At 44.8% G+C, this 23829-nt stretch overlaps 1 protein-coding gene across 1 annotated transcript in view; it reads right to left on the bottom strand.

Annotated features, from left to right (window-relative positions):
- The window catches only part of MTA3 (metastasis associated 1 family member 3), a gene marked incomplete at its 3' end in the record, with an annotated part of 141139 nt that overhangs the window by 21900 nt on the left and 95410 nt on the right, over positions 1-23829 (bottom strand). The window contains exon 17 of the mRNA XM_081315101.1: positions 18214-18245. Within this exon, the coding sequence (XP_081171227.1) occupies positions 18214-18245 (32 nt within the window). The remainder of the gene's footprint in view (positions 1-18213; positions 18246-23829) is intronic.

Raw genomic sequence — 23829 nt, 5'->3', positions numbered from 1 at the left:
ATTAAAAGGATGGAACTTTCCCTCCCCTCTCTGACAGTTTCGGGTCACATTGTCCAATACATCGTTCAGTAATTTTTATGAGAAGAAACTTTAGTTCACCAAAACAACTCTTCAACAGCTCCGGCTCTCACACTGAGGAGGACATCTGTGGATTCAAAATTCTCCCCTCTCCCCCTCCCGCACTGTTGGCAAGTTAGAAGCATGTAGCGGTCCTAAAGGCCGTAGGTTTTGTAGCTTGACAGGTTGCCCCCCTAGGAAGGAAAGGGAACCCAGAAAGCAAAAAGAATACAAATTAATGCTTGCTAATCTTTCCCTTCCGCTGGTCCCGGTTTGCCAGGGTACTTTTTGTGGAACCATTTTACCAAACGATCTGTGCTTACGTGTTGTGCTTTCATCCACCTAGATTCTGACATTGGATTAAGTTCTGCAACTTCCCCCTGTGGATTCTGGAATCGAGGATTTGCTTAAACTCATAATGTGTTTCCCCTTCTTCCATGTTAGGGTTAGGGTTAGGGTTAGGGTTAGGGTTAGGGTTAGGGTTAGGGTTAGGGTTAGGGTTAAGGTTAGGGTTAGGGTTAGGGTTAGGGTGCTGCCATCCCTACTGGCCTCATTGTGGATTCCTTGTATGGCTTCAATAAACTACAATGGAGCACTGGATGCACTTTACCCAACCACCATGACAATTTTAGTTTCACTGCCACCAGATTAATGACTTTCAGTATGGGGAAAGGACCTATGTACTTTGGCCCTAACTTCTTACAACTTTGTCTCAGCTCAAGATACTTTGTAGACTAATACACCTTATCCCCTACATGGAACATCTCCTGGGGAGACCGTTTCTTATCTGCCTCTCTTTTCTGACTCTTGGCTGCTTTGACTAAAGCTTTCTTCACATCACTCCAGACTTGCTGGAACAAACCTACCCAGTTGCTCAGGGTACTTGAGGAGGAAGGCTCTTGTGGGCACTCTGGTACTAGTACAAAATCCACCCCTGATACTAACTTAAAAGGGGTGAACCCACTGCTACTATGCACTCTGTTGTTATAGGCCACTTCCACAAATGGCAACAACTCTGCTCATTTGCTGGTAGTTTACATAGCAACATAGCATATGTTCCACTATAGCATTGGTCCATTCTGCAGAGCCATTCATACTCAGATGAAATGCAGAGCTGAGTTCCTGGGAGGATCCAATCATCCTCACAAACTCTCTCCAGAACATGGCTGTAAACTGGACCCCCTGATCTGAAATTATTTGCCTAGGTGGTCCATGCAATCAGTAGATGAGTTGCAAGAACATCTTCACCAGCTTATGGGCTGAGGGGAGACTGGTACAGGCGATGAAATGGGCTTGCTTGGAAAGCAGGTCTATCATAGTCCAAATCACAGTGCTCCCCCCACTATCCGGTAGCTCTACTATAAAATCCATGTCTATTTCCTCCCACAGTCAAGCCAGGTCAGCCACCTGGTATAGACTTTTCCCTGGCAGTCTTTTGCTTGCAGCACAAACTGCACAGCTCTTCATGTAACTCTCAATGTCTTTCTTCATCTTTGGCCACCAGAATTGACAATTTACCAGGGGTAGTGTCTTCAGGAAACCAAAGTGAACTGCCTGCTTGGCATCATGACTGTGTTGTAGGACCTACAGCCACAGGCAGTCTGAGACATACAGCTTGTCCCCTTTCCATGCCAACTCCTCCCTCATGGTCAATTAGGCCTGATTATCCCCGAACCACGCGCGTCGGTTTGCAGTTCCTGCTTCAGCTGCTGGGCAAATGCATCAGTAGGATGCAAACTCCTTTTTCTCTCCTGTCATCAGGTTGAGGCTTGTGCTGCTTGCTGCCTATCAGGAATTACAGAACTCATCACCTCTTGCCAAGTGCTTTTGTACTGGGGCATGTGGGATGGGGCATCAGCCAGGAAGTTCTTCCCCTGGGGATGTATTTCAGTTCAAACTTGAACTGAAATACTGTGCCCACCTGACCTGCTCCCCTATTTTCAGTTGCACCATCTCAATCAGAAGGGAAGGGGCCCTGCCCCCTATCAGCGAGCCATCAACCTATTTAAACTTCATGGGTTTTTAAAGCTTCCTCGTGTGTAACCCCTGCCTGACTAATTAGGCAATGAGAGCAACCTGAGTCCATGAGGACTTTAACCATTCCCCTCACCCCTAAGCAAGATGCCTTTATGCCCCACACTAACATTAGGGTGGTTAAATGGTCCACTCACCATCAGGTCTTGTCCCTCACTCTCACTGTCATAAAGGACCATCGACGGTTCCTCTTCAGTCAGAGTTCCATCCCTTCCACTCTTGGGAGGGGAGTCTCAATGACCTGAGTTGCAGCCTGTGACTTCTCCTTTCCCTTTTTGGGTGGCTTCTTTGGCTTCTAAGGAATTGGAGTCACAGGAGCTATCTGGGGCATTGGCACCAGGAACCTTGCAGCTCCCCTGGCTGCAGCAAAAGCACACAATGGGTGCACACTCAGCCAGCCTTGCAGGTGTCAGGGTTGCTGCCGCTGATTGCTTTCTCCCCAAGGAAAGCTTCTCCTGGACTTTCTTTGTGTGTGGGATGACACCTCCACTACCCTTGTATACTGCCAGGTCCAGCTCCACAGTGGTGACTAGCTGGTACCAGTCACGAAGCCGATTTGAGATCCTGCAGACTAGACACAGATGGAATAGGCCATGGCTAAGCCCCTCTTGAATGTACTGGGTCAGGAGCTTTTTCTGGCCAGTACCTCAGCCTCCCAGTGATCTGCCTGAAGTCTTGAATGTACTCAACCATGGGTCTGGTTCCATGCTTGACCCTCCAGACTTCCAGATCCTCCTGCTGGGTCTCTGCGGGGTCCCCAAACCAGGCTCTGAGGCCACCGAAGAAAGTGTCTGGATATGCCAGCTTGAGGGCACCTTTGTTGTGGAGGATGGTCACCCACTCTGCTGCCTCCCTTTGAGGTTAGCTGTGACATCCACCTGGGCCTCATCATCACAGTAATCATCTCCATGCCGATCTAGGTAGGTCCAGACTTGACTGGGGGAAAATGCCTGCTCTTCTGGGCTCCCATCAAATATTACCCTCAGTGGTGAGGATGGAGGTGGCCTGGGTGCTGGCACCAGCTGAGGCCACTGCACCCATGCCCTGTGGTCTGGGTACATCCCTGCTTGTGCTCCCTGTCTGTGCCTCGACGGGGGTTGCCAACCCACTTCCCCAAGCTGAGGAGCAGGTGCTGGTGGTGGGCTGTAGGCTCTCCATCCTGAACTGGGTCCCAGCAGGGAAGGTAGACCAGGCTAGCAATGTCCTCCCCCATCATTGCAGCTGCTATTCCCACCGAGTGCTGGGGTGAAGGGATTAGCGTCGGCCTCAGACTCAGGGCTGAACCCCCTTGGGGTCTGGTATCCAGCTGTGGGACTGACCCTCCTTCACAGACTCCATGTTGTTGAACTGCTGCCTCAGGTGCTCCACTGACTGGCTGTCACACCTTGGCAGGTAGCGCTCCCTGGGTGCCGTTTCCTCCGAGGCTTCACATTTCCACCACTCTAACCCCTTGGCTCCTTCAGGCTGGAGGCAGTACGATCAGAACACAGCTTTGATAGGTTTCTGCAACTCCTCTCTCCACCTCTCCAACTTGGGCCGGTTGAACGCCACCATTCCCTCCATCTGCTCTGGTGTTGGGTCCCTCTGTTCAACTCACTGCTTGGGTTGGGTTGAGGCTGGTGGGGTTATGAAGCTGCCTTCCCCTCCAGCTGGAGTTCTACTGATCAATCCCTAACCAGCTCCAGCTGGCTTCTCCATTCCAGGCATCTTCTCCTGAGTCTTCACCACTCCCCTGGAGGCTCCCAGATGGGCAGAGGGGCTCAAGACTCCTCACTGGAATTTAAATTGTTTAGAGTGCTAGCTTAGTGTCAACATCCAGCTGAAAAGCCCAACCAAAGCAGAACACTGGAGCCATTGCGTTCTGTAATGTGTACTTTATTAAGCAAATACAAACCGGCAGGGTTAAAGGAAAGCTAGCTCTGAGGAAATGGCAGGAAGACGTTAATTAAAAGGACAGAACTTTCCCTCCCCTCTCTGACAGCTTTGGGTCACATTGTCCAATACATCATTCAGTAATTATTATGAGAAGAAACTTTAGTTCACCAAAACAACTCTTCAACAGCTCCGGCTCTCACACTGAGGAGGACATCTGTGGATTCAAAATTCTCCCCTCTCTCCCTCCCGCACTGTTGGCAAGTTAGAAGCATGTAGCGGTCCTAAAGACCGTAGGGTTCGTAGCTTGACAGCTGCAGCATAACAAAATTGACAAAAGTGAAGGGGGTCTGAATACTTTCTGAATGCAGATAGGCCAACCCTTGAATTTTTAAACAAAATACTATAAAAATGTGCCACTGATGGATAAGATTACTCTCAAAATTTCATATTCTAATTTTCACAATTGGCTTATCCTGGTGCATTTTTCATGGTATTTTGGTTAAAAGTTCAAAGTTAAGCATATTTGTGCTTCTGCGAGGATTTGCAGGTACTTTTAAGAAGTATTGCCATATATATTTATGGATGAGCCCATTAACAGAAAAGCCAAGCCTAATTTTGGGAGTGTATTTTGAAACCTAAAATTCTTGGCTCAAGTGTGAGCCTTAAAACAGGGTTGGGGAAGCCATGATAAGCCAAATGTTTCTGACTCTAATTTTGACTAGACTGAGAAAAACTGAATAAAGTTAAAATTTAATAAATGCTAGATAGGCACAGTGGTTCCATCCTTGCCCTAATTTAAAACTGTGTCTTAGACTGGGGAGAAGGTAGCATATAATCATAATAGCCTGAACTACACACTAAGTAAGATTTAAGCAGAAGTTGTATCCTATAATTCAGGAGATAAATATGATGAACTCTTAATGCTGCAACATTTACAATTGCAATGCATAAAGCACTGATGATCTTTACTGCATTTTGATATTTCATTTAACTTCTGGGCTCTGAAAATTAAAAAGTGACAAATGCTTTATCTTAATTTCAGTGAAATGAAAAGCAGGCTTGTTTCCTGCTGCTGGGTTGTGTTTTTTTTAACCTTGTTCTTTCTTCTAGTAGCTATGAATTCCACCTAATAATAATTAACAAACAGTCCAGGGTTTGTCATAGCATTATGGTAAGAAATTTAACAACAGACGCATTTGTTGCTGGAACAAATCTGGATGTTAAATTGTATCTCATTCCAGGTGGAAAATCTCAAAACTCCAGTCACTATTCTGTGTTTAGACATCTGTCAGATTTAATTCTAAGGACACTTCCACTCGCCCCAATGACTCTGCATCTTTAACCTCTATGCTTGCATTCACACTTAGCAACCAGCTGATTTTTTTCCAGCTGAAATTGCAGAATTTCTTTTTTTTTACTCTTTCTGCTTTTTCCTCAGCTACGAAGGCTTAATAACATAATTGTAGTAAACCAGCTGTTTCCTACCACTGCCATTATCATCTTCACTAGCAAACACAAGGCAAGTATGGGGCACTGCTTAAGAGCTGATTTCTACACAGCTTCATTGGTCAGTTGCATAGATCGTAGTTATCTCTGACCATTCCCACAATAGGTGTACATCAGGAAATTGGGATGGAGCAGGTTTTGGAGGAAAGCCATACCAGCCTTGGGGTAGCACCTTGAATTAGACCTAGTAGATGTATTTTTTGACTATGTAGTGAACTTTATTTTAAAGATGCATTCAGAGAAATGAGGAAGAGTGAACATAAGGTCATTAATAGGAAGAAATGAAAGAGAGAAAGGGTGAAAGGAAACAGAGGGCTTTGCTTCTTATTATAAACAGAACATCATCATGTACCTGAGTACTGACTGCTCTCTCAAAAGCCACTCGAAAACATATCTGTTGTTTGCCTCAGATATAATCAATTAAATCCTAAGCCTTAAAGCTAAGGCTTTAAGTACTTAAATATGGTGTTCCAGGGGCTGCTTTGGCAACCTTTGTGTATTATTGATGCCAAATTGCTCTCCTTTTATGCTGAAGTGATAGAGGAAGCACTCTTAAATTCCATCCACCTCGGGTTTTTGCCCTGTCCATAAAAAGCAATTTTGCAGATCCAACCTTCAGAATGCTTTGCTCTCTTATTTACAGAGGACTGAAAAGAACATATCCATATATCATGCTTTTAAGGATTTTTGTTTTCTCCCAGTGATGGAAATTACATCTTGGCAGGAGTTATGCAAGTCCAACCTAAGAAAACACATGCTTCATAAATATTTGGCCAAAAGGAAAAATAATAACGGTTCAGATTAGCACAAACAATTCCATACTGAGTTTTACTCCTGCCAATTTTAAAGTAAACTGGGTTTTTCAAAATATTGCTTGCCTTGTTTGTGTAAAATTTGAGATAAAAGGCTGTGATTAAATGGCCGGTGGGCTTTTTCTGATATATTGTAGGGTATAGGAACACATAGTCCATTTAAAAGCCATTTTGTATTTCATATGACTTGAGTTCTTTAGAAGGGTCCAGTACCTTTGATTTTTCCAGATATCCACCTTTACATCTATATTTCTCTGGGCCATCATGTCTCAGAAAGCAAGCGAAATCCTGAGAAGGGAGAGAAGCCACTGCCAGAGAATTCATTAAGCCTGGAGTTTAAAATAAAGTGGCCATATTTCCTAACGTTCCCCTTCATGGATTACTGCCTTGTCATGGTGAAGGGGCTTGCATAATTCAATGAAGCTATGAGCTATGCCGTGCAGGGCCACCCAAGATGGAAAGGTTATAGCAGAGGGTTCTGACAAAACGTGATCCATTGGAGAAGGAAATGGCAACCCACTCCAGTATCTTTACCATGAAAACCCCATGGACATTACCAAAAGGCAAAATGATATGACACTGGAAGATGAGCCCCTCAGGTCAGAAGGCATCCAATATGCTACTGGGGAAGAGCAAAGGGATAGTACTAGTAGCACCAGAAAGAATGAAGCGACTGGGCCAAAGCCGAAAAGACGCTCAGCTGTGGATGTGTCTGGTGGTGAAAGGAAAGTCCTATGCTGTAAAGATTTTTTATCCATAGGAACCTGGAATGTAAGATCCATGAATTAAGGCAAGCTGGATGTGGTCAAACAAGAGATGAGAAGACTGAACATCGACATCTTAGGTATCAGCGAACTACAATGGACAGGAATGGGTGAATTTAATTCAGATGACCATCAGGTATACTACTGCGGACAAGAATCCCTCAGAAGAAATGGAGTAGCCTTCATAGTCAATAAAAGAGTAGGAAAAGCAATACTGGGATACAATCCTCAAAATGACAGAATGATCTCAGTTCAAATCCAAGGCAAACCATTCAATATCACAGTAGTCCAAGTCTATGCCCCAACCACCAGTGCTGAAGAGGATGAAACTGACCGGTTCTATGAAGCCCTAAAGCACCTTATAGAACTAACAACAAAAAATGATGTCCTTATCATCATGGGGGATTGGAATGCTAAAGTAGGAAGCCAAAAGATAAGCGGAATAACAGGCAAGTTTGGCCTTGGAGTACAAAATGAAGCAGGGCACAGGTTGATAGAATTTTGTCAAGAGAATACGATGGTGATAGCAAACACTTTTTTCCAACAACCCAAGAGATGGCTCTACGCATGAACATCACCAGACATTCAACACAGAAATCAGATTGACTATGTGCTCTGCAGCCAAAGATGGAGAAGCTCTATACAGTCAGTAAAAACAAGACCAGGAGCTGACTGTGGCTCAGACCATGAGCTTCTCATTGCAAAGTTTAGGCTTAAACTGAAGAAAGTAGGGAAAAGCACTAGGCCACTCAGGTATGAATTAAATCATATCCCTGTTCAATATACAGTAGAGGTGACAAATAGATTTAAGGAATTAGATTAGATAGGCAGAGTGCCTGAAGAACTATGGATGGAGGTTCACAACATTGTACAACAGGTAGCATCCAAAACCATCCCAAAGGAAAAAAAATGCAAGAAAGCAAAATGGCTGTCTGAGGAAGCTTTTCAAATAGCTGAGGAAAGGAGGAAAGTGAAAGGCAAGGGAAAAAAAGAAAGATACACCCAATTGAATGCAGAATTCCAGAGAATAGCTAGAAGAGATAAGAATGCCTTCTTAAATGAACAGTGCAAAGTAATAGAAGAAAACAATAGAATAGGGAGGACCAGAGATCTTTTCAAGAAAATTGGAGAGATGAAAGGAACGTTTCATGCAAAAATGGGCATGATAAAGGACCAAAACGGCAGGGACCTAACAGAGGCAGAAGAGATTAAGAAGAGGTGGCAAAATTACACAGAGGAACTATACAAGAATGAGCTTAACGTCCCTGATAATCACAATGAGGTGGTCACTGACCTCGAGTCAGACATCCTAGAATGTGAAGTGAAGTGGGCCTTAGAAAAGCTGAGCAACAACAAAGCTAGTGGAGGTGACAGTATTAAAAGACAATGGAGTAAAAGTGCTACACTCAATTTGCCAGCAAATTTGGAAAACTCAACAGTGTCCACAGGATTGGAAAAGATCAGTTTACATTCCAGTTCCAAAGAAAGGCAGTGCCAAAGAATGTTCAAACTATCGCACCATTTCACTCATTTCTCATGCTAGTAAAGTTATGCTTAAAATCCTACAAGCTAGACTCCAGCAGTATGTGGATCGAGAACTACCAGAAGTACAGGCAGGATTTCAAAGAGGTAGAGGAACTAGAGATCAAATTGCCAACATACGCTGGATCATGGAGAAAGCTAGAGAGTTCCAGAAAAACACCTACTTCTGCTTCATTGATTATGCTAAAGCCTTTGATTATGTGGATCATAACAAACTCTGGCAAGTTCTTAAAGAGATGGGCGTAGCAGACCATCTTATTTGTCTCTTGAGAAACCTATATGAGGGCCAAAAAGCAACAGTGAGAACTGGACACGGAACCACTGATTGGTTCAAAATTGGGAAAGGAGTCCGGTAAGGCTGTATACTGTCGCCCTGCCTATTTAATTTATATGCAGAGCACATCATGAGAAAGTCAGGGCTAGATGAATCAAAAGTTGGAATTAAGATTGCCGGAAGAAATATCAACAATCTAAGATATGCAGATGATACCACTCTAATCGCAGAAAGTGAAGAAGAACTAAAGAACCTCTTGTTGCGGGTGAAGAAGGAGAGTGCAAAACTTGGGTTGAAACTAAACATTAAGAAAACTAAGATCATGGCATCCGGCCCTCTCAATTCCTGGCAAACAGATGGGGAAGAAATGGAGGTAGTGACAGATTTTATTTTCCTGGGCTCCAAGATCACTGCAGATGGAGACTGTAGCCAAGAAATTAAAAGACGCTTGCTCCTCGGAAGGAAAGCCAAGTGTTGTGATTCAGGGTCAGCCTGTGGGTTCGGCAGCTGGGTCGGATGACTCGGATGTCTCAGACGAGGGGGAGGAGGAGGGTGTTGAAGACGAACTTGCTGATGATGGCTTGGAGGCTTTGCAGAGCCCCCAGCCAGGCCCCTCTTACTTGGTGGAGACGCAGCTGCGCGAGCCCGACAGTGCGGATGAAGATGACCCACAGCTGGCCCTGTTCAAGGACGCCCGACGCAGGAGGCAGTCAAGTAGGAGCAAGCAGAGAAAGGCTGTGGGACTTCTCGGAAGGAGGCACAGGGAGGCCACGCCCTGAACTCTTATAAAGGGAGTGTTTGGGGGAGGACTGGTTTGCTGAAAGCAACCGCTCCGATAGAGGAATCTAAGCTCTGGTATCTTGTTTCATGTTTTGTTGTTTGTTTGTGTAATAAACTTGGCAGACGTTTTCCAGCCTCTGCCGTTTGTACAGGGGTTGCCTTTCTGCAAGGCCGGTAGCAGGCTGGTACAGAACAGTTTGCTTTCAGCCTCCCACCCCTTACTAATATTATGGAGCAGCTACGTGCCGAGAATGCTCAGCTCATCCAGCAACTCACTTTGCTGGCAGCTCAGGTGGCTCAACTGCAAGCTCAGGTTCATGCTGCACCCCCACCCAGGAGAAAATGCCAAGTTGCAATGCCGGACAAATTTACAGGTACTCCAGAACTGTTTCCTGCTTTCCTGGGACAATGCCAGCTCTTTATCAGCGTGAGAGCAACTGATTTCCCCACTGACCGGGATAAGGTGGGGTTTGTGTTAAGCCTTCTTTCGGGTGATGCAGCTCGTTGGGGCACGCCTCTGCTGGCTCAACCTAGCCCATTGTTGGACAACTTTGTGGGGTTTTGTGACCATATGTGTCTGATGTACGAGGACCCTATTAAGACGCAGACTGCCACTCGACGCCTGAAAGCTCTGAGGCAGGGTCAACGCCCCCTACAGGGCTATATCAGCGATTTCCGGCTGCTTAGCCAGGATTCCGCCTGGAATGAGGCTGCGCTCGTGGATGCCTTCCAGGATGGATTGTTGGAGGAGATGTTGGATGAGCTGGCCCGTGTGGATATTCCCTCAGACCTGAATGGGCTGATCCATCTCTGCCTGCGGATCGATGCTCTGTTGCAGCAGCGAAGGAGTCGCCGTGCCACCCCACAGACCCCTGCCGCCCCTGTTGTGCGTGAGCCCCCAGTTCAAAGGGAGGAGCCAATGGAGCTGGGTGCCGCCAGGTCTCGTCTATCGGTGACTGAAATGAACAGACGACGATCGGGGGGGTTGTGTTTTTACTGTGGGGACCCTGGACATTTGGCTGCTTTTTGCCCAAAGAAGCGTCAGCGGGCATCAGTGACCAAGCCTGCCCCGAGAAAGTCCCCTACTTTGCTGTCGGGAAACGCCCCGAGCCCGATCTAGACGGTGTGATAGATCGGGCGTCCCACAACACCGAGCGACGCCTTTCCGATGGTGCCTGTGAACCTCCACGGCATTTGATTTTGGAGGCACGTCTGATCCTTCCTGGCAAGCCAGAGGGGATTCCAGTCCATGCCTTAATTGACTCTGGGGCCACCACAAACTTTATGGACTCAGCATTTGTGGCCAAATGGGCTGTTCCCCAGTGCCCGGTGGATCCGCCCATGTTAGTGGAGACTATCGATGGTCGAGTGCTCTTGTCTGGGCCTATTACGGCCGCCACGCAACCATTATGTATGGCCATCAGTTCCCATGTGGAGGCCATCCAGTTTTATATCACCTCAGATCTGCACTTCCCCGTGGTCTTGGGACTGGCGTGGCTCCGGGCGCATGACCCACAGATTTATTGGTCACAGAACTTGGTCACCTTCCCAAGCTTGCAGTGCGTGGACCACTCCCGTCATATCTGTGCCGGCCAGGTGGAGGGTTCCCCAGGGGTTTCCTTGCCTCCCGAACTGTCCGACTTTGCTGATGTGTTCAGCGAGTCAGAGGCGGATCAACTACCCCCGCACAGGCCCTATGACTGCTCCATTGATTTAGTCCCTGATGCGCCTCTCCCAGTGGGGCGTTTGTACTCCATGTCGGAGCCCGAGTTGGCTGCATTGCGGGACTTTCTGGAGAAGAATTTGGCTCGCGGTTTCATCCGGCCCTCGTCCTCGCCAGTGTCTGCACCCATGCTCTTCGTCAAAAAGAAGTCAGGCGAATTACGGCTTTGCTGCGACTACCGGAAACTCAACGCCATCACGGTGCGCAACCGTTACCCGCTGCCCCTCATCCCCGAGCTCTTGGACCGACTCCGGGAGGCTAAGATCTTCACGAAACTGGATCTGCGTGGAGCTTACAACCTCGTCAGGGTTCGGCCGGGTGATGAGTGGAAGACGGCGTTTGGTACTCGCTATGGACATTTCGAGTACACGGTGATGCCGTTTGGCCTGACCAACGCCCCCGCTGTGTTTCAGCATTTCATGAACGACATTTTCCGGGATTTGTTGGACCAGTTTGTCGTGATCTACTTGGACGACATCCTGATCTACTCCCCGTCGCGTGAAGTGCACCATCAGCATCTCCGTCAGGTCCTGCAGCGACTCCGAGAACATCGGCTGTTTGCCAAGTTGGAGAAGTGCCAGTTCTACCGGGTGACCATCGATTTCCTGGGTCACCGCATTTCTCCTGAGGGCATCGCCATGGAGCCGAGTAAGGTTGAGTCTTTGCAGAGTTGGCAACCCCCGCGTCGCGTGAAGGATGTTCAGCGACTTCTTGGATTTGCCAACTATTACCGAACTTTCATCCCTGGGTTTGCTGCCTTGACAGCCCCCCTCACCCGGCTCCTGCAGAAGAAGACCCGGTTTCAGTGGAACGCACCAGAACAACAGGCTTTCCAGGCTTTGAAGGAAGCCTTCATGAAGGAGCCCATCTTGAAGCATCCTGACCCGCAACGGCCATTTGTCGTGGAGGCGGACGCCTCCGACATTGCCATTGGGGCAGTGTTACTCCAGGCAACGACGCCCAGCGGTACCCTTTTCCCTTGCGCGTATCATTCCCGAAAACTGAACCCTTCGGAGCGCAATTATACCATCTGGGAGAAGGAGCTGCTGGCCATCAAAGCGGCGTTCGAGGCCTGGAGGCATCATCTGGAGGGAGCGCGGCATCAAATCGAGGTCCGGACGGACCATAAGAATCTGGAAAGCCTGCAGACCGCTCGGAATTTGAACCAACGCCAGATCCGGTGGTCTCTTTTCTTTGCGAGGTTTGACTTCCGGGTTCAGTACATACCAAGTGGGCACAATCAAAGAGCGGATGCTCTGTCCAGGAAGCCCGAATATACCCGAGTGGAAGACAAGCTTCTGCCCAGGACAGTGATCCCCGTCGAGTCTTTTGCTGCGGTACGGGAGCCGGTTGATATACGGGCTCGGATCCGGGAGGCACAGCAGCAGGAGGTGTGGGTGGCTCAGCGGAAGGAGGAGGTGGGGCCAGATTCGCCTTGGACGGTCACGGATGGACTCTTGTATTATCGTGACCGGCTCTATGTTCCGGGAGGGCCACTCAGGGGACTCATCCTCAGTCAGTGTCACGATAACCCGGCAGCGGGGCATTTTGGCCTGTTCAAGACCCTGAACCTGGTCTCCCGTACCTTCTGGTGGCCCCGAGTCCGACACGATGTCCAGTCCTATGTCACCTCCTGCATCCCATGCAGGCAGGCCAAGTCAGCGACAGGGGCCCCGCCTGGATTACTGCAGCCCTTGCCAACACCCAAAAGACCCTGGGGGGCTGTGTCCATGGACTTTCTGACGGATTTACCCCCATCCTCTGGTTTCATGACAGTGTATGTGGTGGTGGACATGCTGACCAAGATGGCACACTTCATCCCCTGTCGCGGCTTACCGTCAGCCCGTGCCACTAGTCGTATGTTCATTCAACAGGTGTTTCGGCTGCACGGCCTCCCTGATAGAGTCGTCTCCGATAGGGGGGCCCAGTTTACAGCCCGCTTCTGGCAGGAGTTGATGCATGCGTTGGATATCAAGATTTGCCTCTCGTCCACGCATCATCCTCAAACTGACGGGGGAACCAAGAAGGTCATCGGTATCCTGGAACAATATCTGCGCTGCTACGTCAATCTGCAACAGAACAATTGGGTGAACTATCTGGCCATAGCTGAGTTTGCCTTTAACAATTCGCAGCACACCTCCACACAGATGACACCGTTCTTGGCCAATGTGGGTTATCACCCCCGGTTTTTCCCCCTTTCTCCCGTGGACTCACCGGAGCCGGCAGCGAACGACTTCATGGCAGAGTTACAGGCGATCCATCGATTGGTGCGACGTCAGTTGGAGAAGGCCAAGGCCGATTACAAAAGGTTTGCTGATCGGTCAAGACGGGATACGCCTCCACTATCGGTGGGGGATCGGGTCTGGCTGTCCACCAGGAACCTACCGTCCACACGGCCGGTGAGAAAGTTAGATCACCGATATTTAGGACCGTTCCCAGTCGAGGCTGTCATCAATCCGGTCGCCTATCGCTTAACTCTGCCACGTTCCCTGCGCGTGCACCCCGTCTTCCATCGGTCTCTGTTGGTCCCCGAGCAACCGGCTTGTCCACTCCGCCAAGCGGAACCTTCCCCATCAGGACCTCGTGATGGAGGCAGCACCCCCGAGTACGAGGTCGCCAGCATCAGGGATTCCCGTTGGCTGAAAGGTCGTTTCCAGTACCTGATCGAGTGGAAAGGTTACAGACCAGAGGACTTCACCTGGGAAGACGCGACCACCGTTCATGCCCCTGCGTTGGTGACTGCTTTCCATGAACAATTCCCATCCCGACCGTATCCGGATCGGCAGCCCCGGGGGAAGGGCCCTGCGGTGCGGGATAGTGTTGTGATTCAGGGTCAGCCTGTGGGCTCGGCAGCTGGGTCGGATGACTCGGATGTCTCAGACGAGGGGGAGGAGGAGGGTGTTGAAGATGAACTTGCTGATGATGGCTTGGAGGCTTTGCAGAGCCCCCAGCCAGGCCCCTCTTACTTGGTGGAGACTCAGCTGTGCGAGCCCGACAGTGCGGATGAAGATGACCCACAGCTGGCCCTGTTCAAGGACGCCCGACGCAGGAGGCAGTCAAGTAGGAGCAAGCAGAGAAAGGCTGTGGGACTTCTCGGAAGGAGGCACAGGGAGGCCACGCCCTGAACTCTTATAAAGGGAGTGTTTGGGGGAGGACTGGTTTGCTGAAAGCAACCGCTCCGATAGAGGAATCTAAGCTCTGGTATCTTGTTTCATGTTTTGTTGTTTGTTTGTGTAATAAACTTGGCAGACGTTTTCCAGCCTCTGCCGTTTGTACAGGGGTTGCCTTTCTGCAAGGCCGGTAGCAGGCTGGTACAGAACACCATGACAAATCTAGACAGCACACTAAAAAGCACATACATCACCCTGTCAACAAACGTGCGTATAGTCAAGGCTATGGTCTTCCCAGTTGCAATGTATGGCAGTGAAAGTTGGACCATAAGAAAGGCTGAGCGCAAAAGAATTGAGGCCTTTGAGCTATCGTGCTGGAGAAGACTCCTGCGAGTCCCTTGGACTGCAAGGCCATCAAACTGGTCAGTCGTAGAGGAGATCAACCCTGACTGCTCTTTAGAAGGCCAGATCCTGAAGTTGAAACTCAAATACTTTGGCCACCTAATGAGAAGGAAGGACTCACTGGAGAAGAGCCTAATGCTGGGAAAGGTTGAGGGCAAGAGAAGAAGGGGACGACAGAGAATGAGGTGGCTGGATGCAGTCACTGAAGCAGTAGGTGTGAGCTTAAATGGACTCCAGAAGATGGTAGAGGACAGGAAGGCCTGGAGGAACATTGTCCATAGGTTCACGATAGGTTGGACATGACTTCGCCGCTAACAACAACAAATTTCCTAAAGTTAGTTTAATACATGGCCTAGAATTTATCCTTCAACTTGTGCATATTTCTCCATTGTCAAATCTATACAAAAATGTGTAGAAAAGTTTTAAAATATATATTTGAAGAAGAAATATGTTTAAAAGTGCATATTGTTGAGAAAATGCATTAAAATTCATTCAGAAATTCAAAATGAAATTTGGAATATGAACAAAAGTCTGTCCAGTACATGCTTGTCATGAACAAGCAGACAGAAACAGATGGATTCAACCAGTCAGCCTGCCAGGCATCCTACATGACAGGCAGATTGTCATTTCCCTACCTCCCAAAACTTTCATACTGGAAAAATCTCAAAGGTGGTAGGCATTTCTCACTTTCATGCTTATTTTCTGGAAGTATCAGATGTCCATCTAGGGCAGGGGTAGGCAACCTTGGCTCTTTTATGACTCATGGACTTCAACTGGCTCAGGAATTCTGGGAGTTGAAGTCCATGGGTCATAAAAGAGCCGAGGTTGCCTACCCCTGATCTAGGGTGAAAAGAGGATGAAGAGGAGGGAAAGCACAGAAATATTGTATACAACTTCCCATGGAATTTTGAAGTGCCAAAGTTTTTCTTTGTGCATAAAAACAGTATATACTGTATAAGCAGGTGCTTAGCAGGGGAGCATAAAGTTGATACACTTATGAGAAGGTAATTGAACAACCTAACTTTAGATAACAGGAAGGAATATTTCAGATGTTGAACAGAGACCATCAGGAGACCAATCTCAGCAAAGGCAATCCTTAAAATAGTTGGGCATTTAGAACTTTAAAATGTAGGTAGTCAGTGCTTTTTTTGTAAAAGAAAAAGGTGCCGGAACTCACACATGTCATACAACCCTTGCCTACCCTACAAGGTTCCATCCAAAAAAGGTGCCGGAACTCCGTTCTGAGCGTTCTATGAGGAAAAAAGCCCTGTAGGTAGTCTGTCTCTTTATTACTGTATTGGAGAGAAATTTTTGTTTCATTCCTAAACTCCAGGCCAGGGGTGTCAAACTTCCAGCCCGCAGGCCGGATGCGTCATGGTGAAACCGCACCCACCCCATTGCTGGCAATGGAAAAAAAGTCGCGATACGTCACAACACATCATGTGACATTGTGAGTTTGACACTCCTGCTCTAGGCCCTATAAGGGAAAAGCTAGTTTGCTGGGTTTTGCAGGTCCTTTTCAGTCACCCAGAGAAAATGAGCAGGACGAAAACTGAAAGTGACCAGCTAACATGCAAAGTAGCAAGCTATTGCGTTTTATTTTATATGAAGTTCCTTTCACTTTTGTATGGAAGAATGAGTAGATTTTTCTTATTCCGATGTTTAGCATCTTCGAAGAAAGATTAACCTTTCTTTTTCATGAACATTGTACACAAAAGGAAGATGATACTGTATATACATACTGTACTGTAACTGGTGGTGATAGAGTTTTTAAAAGGGGGTTATCTAGAGTAAGTCTAGGATGCTATAAAAGATGGTTAGCTTGATTCAAGTCAATTTTTAATAATATTCAGGCACAGTAGCCTTCCTGTGCTTGATTTCTTTCACATTACTCAAAATAGAAATTTCAGCATGTTGGCTAGAATTTCTGGTAGCTGTAGTCCCAACACATTTGGAGTGTACCAGCATAAGAGAGAATGATTAAAAGGAAAAACATTGAAAGCAATGCCATATATATATATGGATTTCTAAACATCTCTGACAAGTGTATGAAACCACCACTTAACATAGTCCAAATGCCTGTTGACAGATATCTAGATATTGCCTTACAGTTTTCATTTTGTTACAAAGTCCCTTGTGAATTGCCTCCAGTTTGTTTTTGATTGATGACTTGTAATATGCATATGTCATCTCTGGGATTTAACTGTGCTATAAATCCATCTTTCCATCCATTATAAATTCTTGCTTTACTCATCTTTTTCATTAAGAAGCTGTTGAGAATGCCATGCCATAGAACTTCAGTGGTTTTGTTTATTTAGTTCATTTTGTTTGGGTTTTCCAGACTTGTAGCATCATTTCTCCCATACGTAATTCTTTCCATGAATAAAATTATGAGATGAGGAAGCACATACGGTAGAATATATTCAAAGAGAAACACTAAAATATTCTGCAGGTTTCTTTCTTAATCTGCTCCAACAATTTATAGACAAAGGATTTTTTTTCCCTCCCCCCTTTCCTTCCTTCCTTCCTTCCAAAAATAATTATTCACAATTACATCTACCCATCCTATCTGATCTGGCAGGAGAGGCATGCTATGGATCTTGTAGAGTAGAGTAGAGTAGAGTAGAGTAGAGTAGAGTAGAGTAGAGTAGAATAGAATAGAATAGAATAGAATAGAATAGAATAGAATAGAATAGAATAGAATAGAATAGAATAGAATAGAATAGAATAGAATAGAATAGAATAGAATAGAATAGAATAGAATAGAATAGAACTTTGGAAGTCTTCTAGTCCAGAAGAAGAAATACTAAGAAATACTATCAGCAACCCAAGCAAACAGACTTTCTGCCATGATTTTTCTGCCATTCCTTTGGAACACCATTCCCACCCACAACACTTAACATTGGCCCTACCCTTCTAACCTTTAGAAAGGGCCTAAAGACATGACTGTGCCACTGAACTTCAGGGTCCAGTGGTAATGGTGAGGCTTTTCAGTAGTTGCACTGAACAAGATGTGTGGCTTGTATTCTCTTGCTGATTGAGTTTCAATAGTGATTTTGGTATGGATTTGTATTTATTATGTTTTTTATATTTTTATTATTCTTGCTGTTGTTTTTAATTGTTGCAAAGCATCCAGAATCACAGAGTCATGTATGCAAGATGGGTGGCTCTACAATGCTAACAAATAAATACTTTTAAAGAATAGGCTATGGTTGCACTCCTACGTACTTTCACCTGAGAATAAGCCTTGCTAAATTCTAAATAACCTTGTATAAGATTTCACTGAGTATTTTGCATTTTAAACAGGTTAGAATGGAAAAAAAAGAATACTTACCATTTTAGTTCCATGTGCATAACTGGAGAGTCCTAAAATATACATACACAGAACTAATTAGACCCAAGTTAGCATTTGCTTTTTAAAGTTTTATTTTTCTTACAATCTACTTGAAAGCAAATCTAGGGCTGTAGAATCCCAGCACTTTCATAAGAGGTCAAAGTATCTTCCCTCTCCATAAAGGTAGCCACAACAGATACAAAAGCCAGGATAGCAGGTGGAGCTACAAGATCTGAGAAGCTGTTATGCTGAACATAGAGCAAATGTTTTTTTTCCTTACTTCAATGAGCAGGATGTGAACATGAAACTAACAGGAAAGCAGATTGAAGTATTACACATTTAATTATAGGCTGCTTGATAGTAGAACAGAGAAATACATCATGAACAATGGAGACATTTAAGTAGAAGCTAGATAGGTCTTTCTTTCTTTCTTTCTTTCTTTCTTTCTTTCTTTCTTTCTTTCTTTCTTTCTTTCTTCACACTGAGTCCTACTAAGTACCATGCAAATAGTAATTCAAAGATTTCCAAAGAAAACACTTTGTAAATACACAAGATATACTTACAAGACCTCTGGGCTGAGCTGGGGATGAACTTGCTTTATAACTTTCAAAATGCCTTTCAACCCTAAAAGTATACTCTTGTCCTGCTCTAGTATCACAATACACTATTGCTTATGTTCAGTTTTTGCTGTTTTACCTTTTAATTAATACTAATTTCATCATTCTGCACTCTTCTATTAAGACCAGCAGAAATCTGCTTACTCCATTCAGCCCTTTGCTTCAACTATAATGAACACACTTCACAGACTTCTTGTACTCATGTCTATCTGCTTTATGTCTGCCTCACATCTCACCTCATATATCAAGAAGTAGGCACATCTTTATGTTCCCGCATAAGGATTGTTTTGGGTAGAGTACATTACATCCACTGATAATTATCTGAGTCATAAGTATGCTGGAATTATTTCATCTGAAGAATCTATATTAGGATAAGTGTATTTTAAAAACTGAGTGTTCATTTTTCAATTGGATGGATCCCTCTCTCTGCCTCTCATTACTTTTCAGGAAAAAAAAATATTTTGAGATTAAATTAAAGGGAATGGAAAGACAAGGTGGGGGTGTAAGTAAAAGGAGTGTCCAAGCATGCATGCTGAAAAAGGCAAATTATCAGAAAGGTCAGATCCTTAAATCTTCCTTGTTCCTGACCAAACTGAAAAGCTAAGTGAGACCCAAAATGGATACACTACCTCATTGCTGGCTGGGGAATCTCAAAGTTGCCAAGGTTGAGAAAACTGTTCTGTCCTGTCACTTTAAAGGACCCACTTGGCCCACAAGAATTGTCCTTGGTGCCAAGTCCAAGTACACAAGGGAAAAAAAAGCCTGCAGATCAAGGAGTTACAGCATGCCCTACTAAAAGAAGGAACAGCCTTACTCCCTGACTATCAAAACAGTTTGGTATTGCCATGAGTATCATCAATCCTATAAAGTTAGGCCAGACTAAGAAACCACATACAGTAGGTTAAAAAAACAACAACTATTTTTACTGGAATAGCTATAAGTAACAGAATCTTGCAAGTTTGAATGTACTTCCCTCTTCCTGCACTTTAGCTTTGTGTGAACTAGGGAGGGGCTTGTTTGAGACGTTTTCTCCAATTAGGTCCTTGGAATGGAATGAAGCCATATCAATCTGATTATTCCTTTACTAGCAGCTCTTCCTCCTGTCCTTTAGAGCCAGGCCCTATGCTCTTTACAAGTATACGTTCCACTGAAGGATAGAAACTAATAGGGAAGAAACTAGGGGACTGTGATTGTTATTCCTTCACAGGTAGGGATGGGATATAGTCCTGGAGAAGCATTTCCTTCCCTGTAGTAACAGCCTTCTATCTGAGTGATTGATAACTCCTGGCTTTCCAATTTCATAACTGGGCTTCTTCCTACAAGATGATTAAAAGCTGGACAGCAATCTAGTAAAGGCAGGACTTTGGGGAAAGAATCCAGAATCTCATTTAGGTGGATGAATAGGAGGGTCACAGTGACAGTTGTGATATGTTACACCACTTTGAAATACCATATACTATCATTTGAAAAAAGAATGTCTAAGACTGTAACTCCAGAATCAAAAATTATTTGATTGCAAAGTTTTGCTAGCTCCTGTAAAATACCTATTAAAACTCTTATTTCGTTTCATTTAATTACAGCTCTTTCTCCAAAGAACTAAACATGACTTTTATAGGGTTTCATAGGGTTACCAGACACATCCTCTGCTCAAGTAGCAGACTTAATTAATCCAGAAGTAAAAAAGGTTGCAATCTGAATATTAAGCCATGCTCTGAAGCAATTACTTATCACTAAAAAATTAAATTGTTCTGAATAAATTTACATTGGCTGGTAGTAATCAGAGACCTGGGATTTTACACATGATTTTCATTTTTTTTTTAAAAAAAAGTCATATTTTTTTCTGAAGTGTTCTCTGTGTCCTTCTTTTCCTATAAATAAACACATAGCTACTTTGACAATTTTGTATCAGGTGAACATTTAGCTTGGCTAAATGACTAATCAATTTTGCTAAAAGTAGAACAATCACTTGGGGAAGCATGACTAGAAATTAAAGTGCCTAGTTGTACATTTTTTAAAAAATATGGTACAAAACATTCTGCAAGAATCAATTGCTTCCTAACATTTCAGTAAAACAGCTAAAGACAAATAGCATGTATCCCAAAATGAAGAATGCAGTATGCTAAAATTATATAGTACTACTGGATCCCAACAGGGGCATTAAAAACCCTCACAAAATTAGAAGCACATGAAGAACAGCAGGGGAAGGAGTGTGTGTTCTGCTCCTCCACTGCTGAGATGAAGAATGAATTAGGAATTAGGGCAGCAGGGAACGTTTGACTCATATAGATTCTTGAAGCAATTTAGAATATTGCCTCCCCGGGATTCTGAATCACAGAGTCAGACCTAAACAAATAGAACACTTCCCCATTGAGATGCTCACCCTCAGATACAAGGAGACTGATGGGTCATGCCATGCAAAATGGTGGAACTGATACATTCCTCCCCATTCTCTCCCTTGCAGTTCTGTCTACACAGGGAATGCAATGTGATTGTTATCTGTTTGTTTTGTTACCGTTTTAACCCCAGGTTATTTTTTATTTTTTTTAAGTCAGGAGGTGATAATCTCACAGTGCACCTAGAAATGTGTAAATGTGATCAAAGACCAAATGTATTAACTGAAATTAAAAACATTGATGCATTTAAGGTGCCTATTTACCTCTATTTGGGAGATAATGTTTGAGAGGAATATATTACATTATTTTTATTTAGTTTATCATTTTTATTTTCAAAACAAAATTCAGGTGATAAATTGTTAGTGCACAGACTTAAGGTCACATGCATTTTCATATCAAATTGAAGCTGCACATAAATAAAATGTGGGAATATGAAAAATTCCACCATTCTCAAATAAACTAATTCTAAAGATTAGCTCCTTCTAGCAACTTTCAGGGTAAGTATTCATCATAAAGAAAATGTTGTGCTGACTCAAGGTTGTACCTTAGAATTTTAAAAAAAAATTTCAAGTAAATGAGCTATGAAGTAAACATAGAGATAAATGTCAGGTCTTCTCATCATGTTAATTGGGAAAAATAAGAGTGAGGAAAGAGAGATTAAACTGAAATGGTTTGGGGGATTAAATTTCTTCATTCCTGATTTTTCTATTTTTCTATACAGTAGGTCAGTTCTTCAAACCTTGAAAGAAAAGCAGGGTGAGAAAAGATGCTATATGTTGATAGACTGGTCCTCATTTTCAGGACAGTTGTAAACCAGATTATAGACCGGCATGTTACCTAAATGGTATGTATCATATGATACTAAAATAGGGTTTCCTTGTCATATTAAGCCATGATTTAATCATAATTTAGGGGATTACAATTGTTTAAGCTCACAGATCACATTAAATTATAAATTTAGTTTACCAATAGTAGCTGGGTTCAAAATCTATCTAAATATTAGATAAACTTTCTATATGAATTTAACCTTTCTGATCATCTACAGGGAAAACTATGAGAAAACAGTCTGCTGATTATGTCACATAGGAAAGACTGCTTGAAAAGCATATGTGCTCAGTGAGTTTCATGATGGAAAAAAGGTGAGATAGAAATCTACCCAAATTAATTAAAAGAGGACAGAATCAGAATAGAGCTGGAAGGGACCTTGGAGGTCTTCTAATCCAGCCCCCTGCTCTAGCAGGAGTCCCTGTGTCATTTCAGACAAGTGGCTGTTTACTCTCTTCTTAAAAACCTTGAGTGATGAAACATCCACAACGACTGAAGGCAAGCTGTTCTACGGGTTAATTGTCCTCTCTTGTCTTGCCTTCTGGTGCTTTGGAAAATAAATTGACCCCCTCCTCCTCCTTGTGGCAGCCTCTCAAATACTAGAATACTGCTATCATGTACCTCTAGTTCTTCTTTTCTCTAGACTGGCCATTCCCAAATCCTGAAACTGTTCTTCATATGTTTTAATTCTAGGCCTTTAATCATCTTAATTGCTCTTCTTTGCACTTTTTCTAAAGTCTAAACATCCTTTTTGGTGACCAAAACTGGATGCAGTATTCCAGATGTGGCCTTACTAAGGCTTTATAAAGCGGTACTAATGCTTCACGTGATTTTGATTCTATGCCTCTGTTTATAGAACAAAGGATTGTATTAGCTTTTTTGGCTGCTGCTGCACATTGCTGGCTCATGTTTAAGTGATCGTCCACTAGGACTCCAAGGTCTCTCTAACAGTTACTGTTTTTGAGCCAGGTTTCACCTAATTTTATTTTATTTATTTATTTTAATAATATTTCTATACCGCCCTTCTCCCGCAGGACTCAGGGCGGTGAACAGGGCAAGAATAAAAATACAAATTACAAAAGTTAAAACTAAATTAAATAAATGCCCACATACTAAAATAGATATTTAAAACCTAATAAATAGCCCCCGATCCCCCCATCAGGCCAGGCCAGCTTGTTCAAAAAAGTATGTTTTTAGCTCGCGGCGAAAGGAGCGAAGGTCGGGCGCCGTCCGGAGCTCAACCGGGAGCTGATTCCATAGCTCCGGGGCGCCCACAGAGAAGGATCTCCCCCTGGGGGCCACCAGTCGACATTCTCTGACCGGTGGCACCCTGAGGAGGCCCTCTCTGTGGGAACGCACAGGGCGGAGGGAAGTCGATGCCGGCAGCAGGTGTTCCCTCAGGTACTCCGGCCCCCTGCCATGGAGGGCTTTGAATACCATTACTAATACCTTGAATCTCACCCGGAAGGCAACCGGTAACCAATGCAGCTCACGGAGCAGAGGTGTAACGTGGGAGTATCGGGAGACTCCCAACACAACTCTCGCGGCTGCATTCTGTACCAGTTGGAGCTTCCGGGTGGTCCTCAAGGGCAGCCCCATGTAGAGAGCGTTGCAGTAGTCAAGTCGAGAGGTCACGAGCGCATGAGTGACCGTGCATAAATCATCCCGGCTTAGATAGGGCCGCAACTGGCGCACCAGGCGAACCTGGGCGAAAGCCCCCCTAGTCACAGCTCCTATATGGTCTTCCAGGGTGAGCCGTGAATCTAGGAGGACTCCCAAGT

The sequence above is a fragment of the Vipera berus genome (genome assembly GCF_964194415.1).
Source record: "Vipera berus genome assembly, chromosome: 1".
NCBI classification, from domain to species: Eukaryota; Metazoa; Chordata; class Lepidosauria; order Squamata; family Viperidae; genus Vipera; species Vipera berus.
The sequence above is the reverse complement of the archived record's forward strand: the minus strand, read 5'-3'. Positions and strand labels throughout refer to the sequence as shown.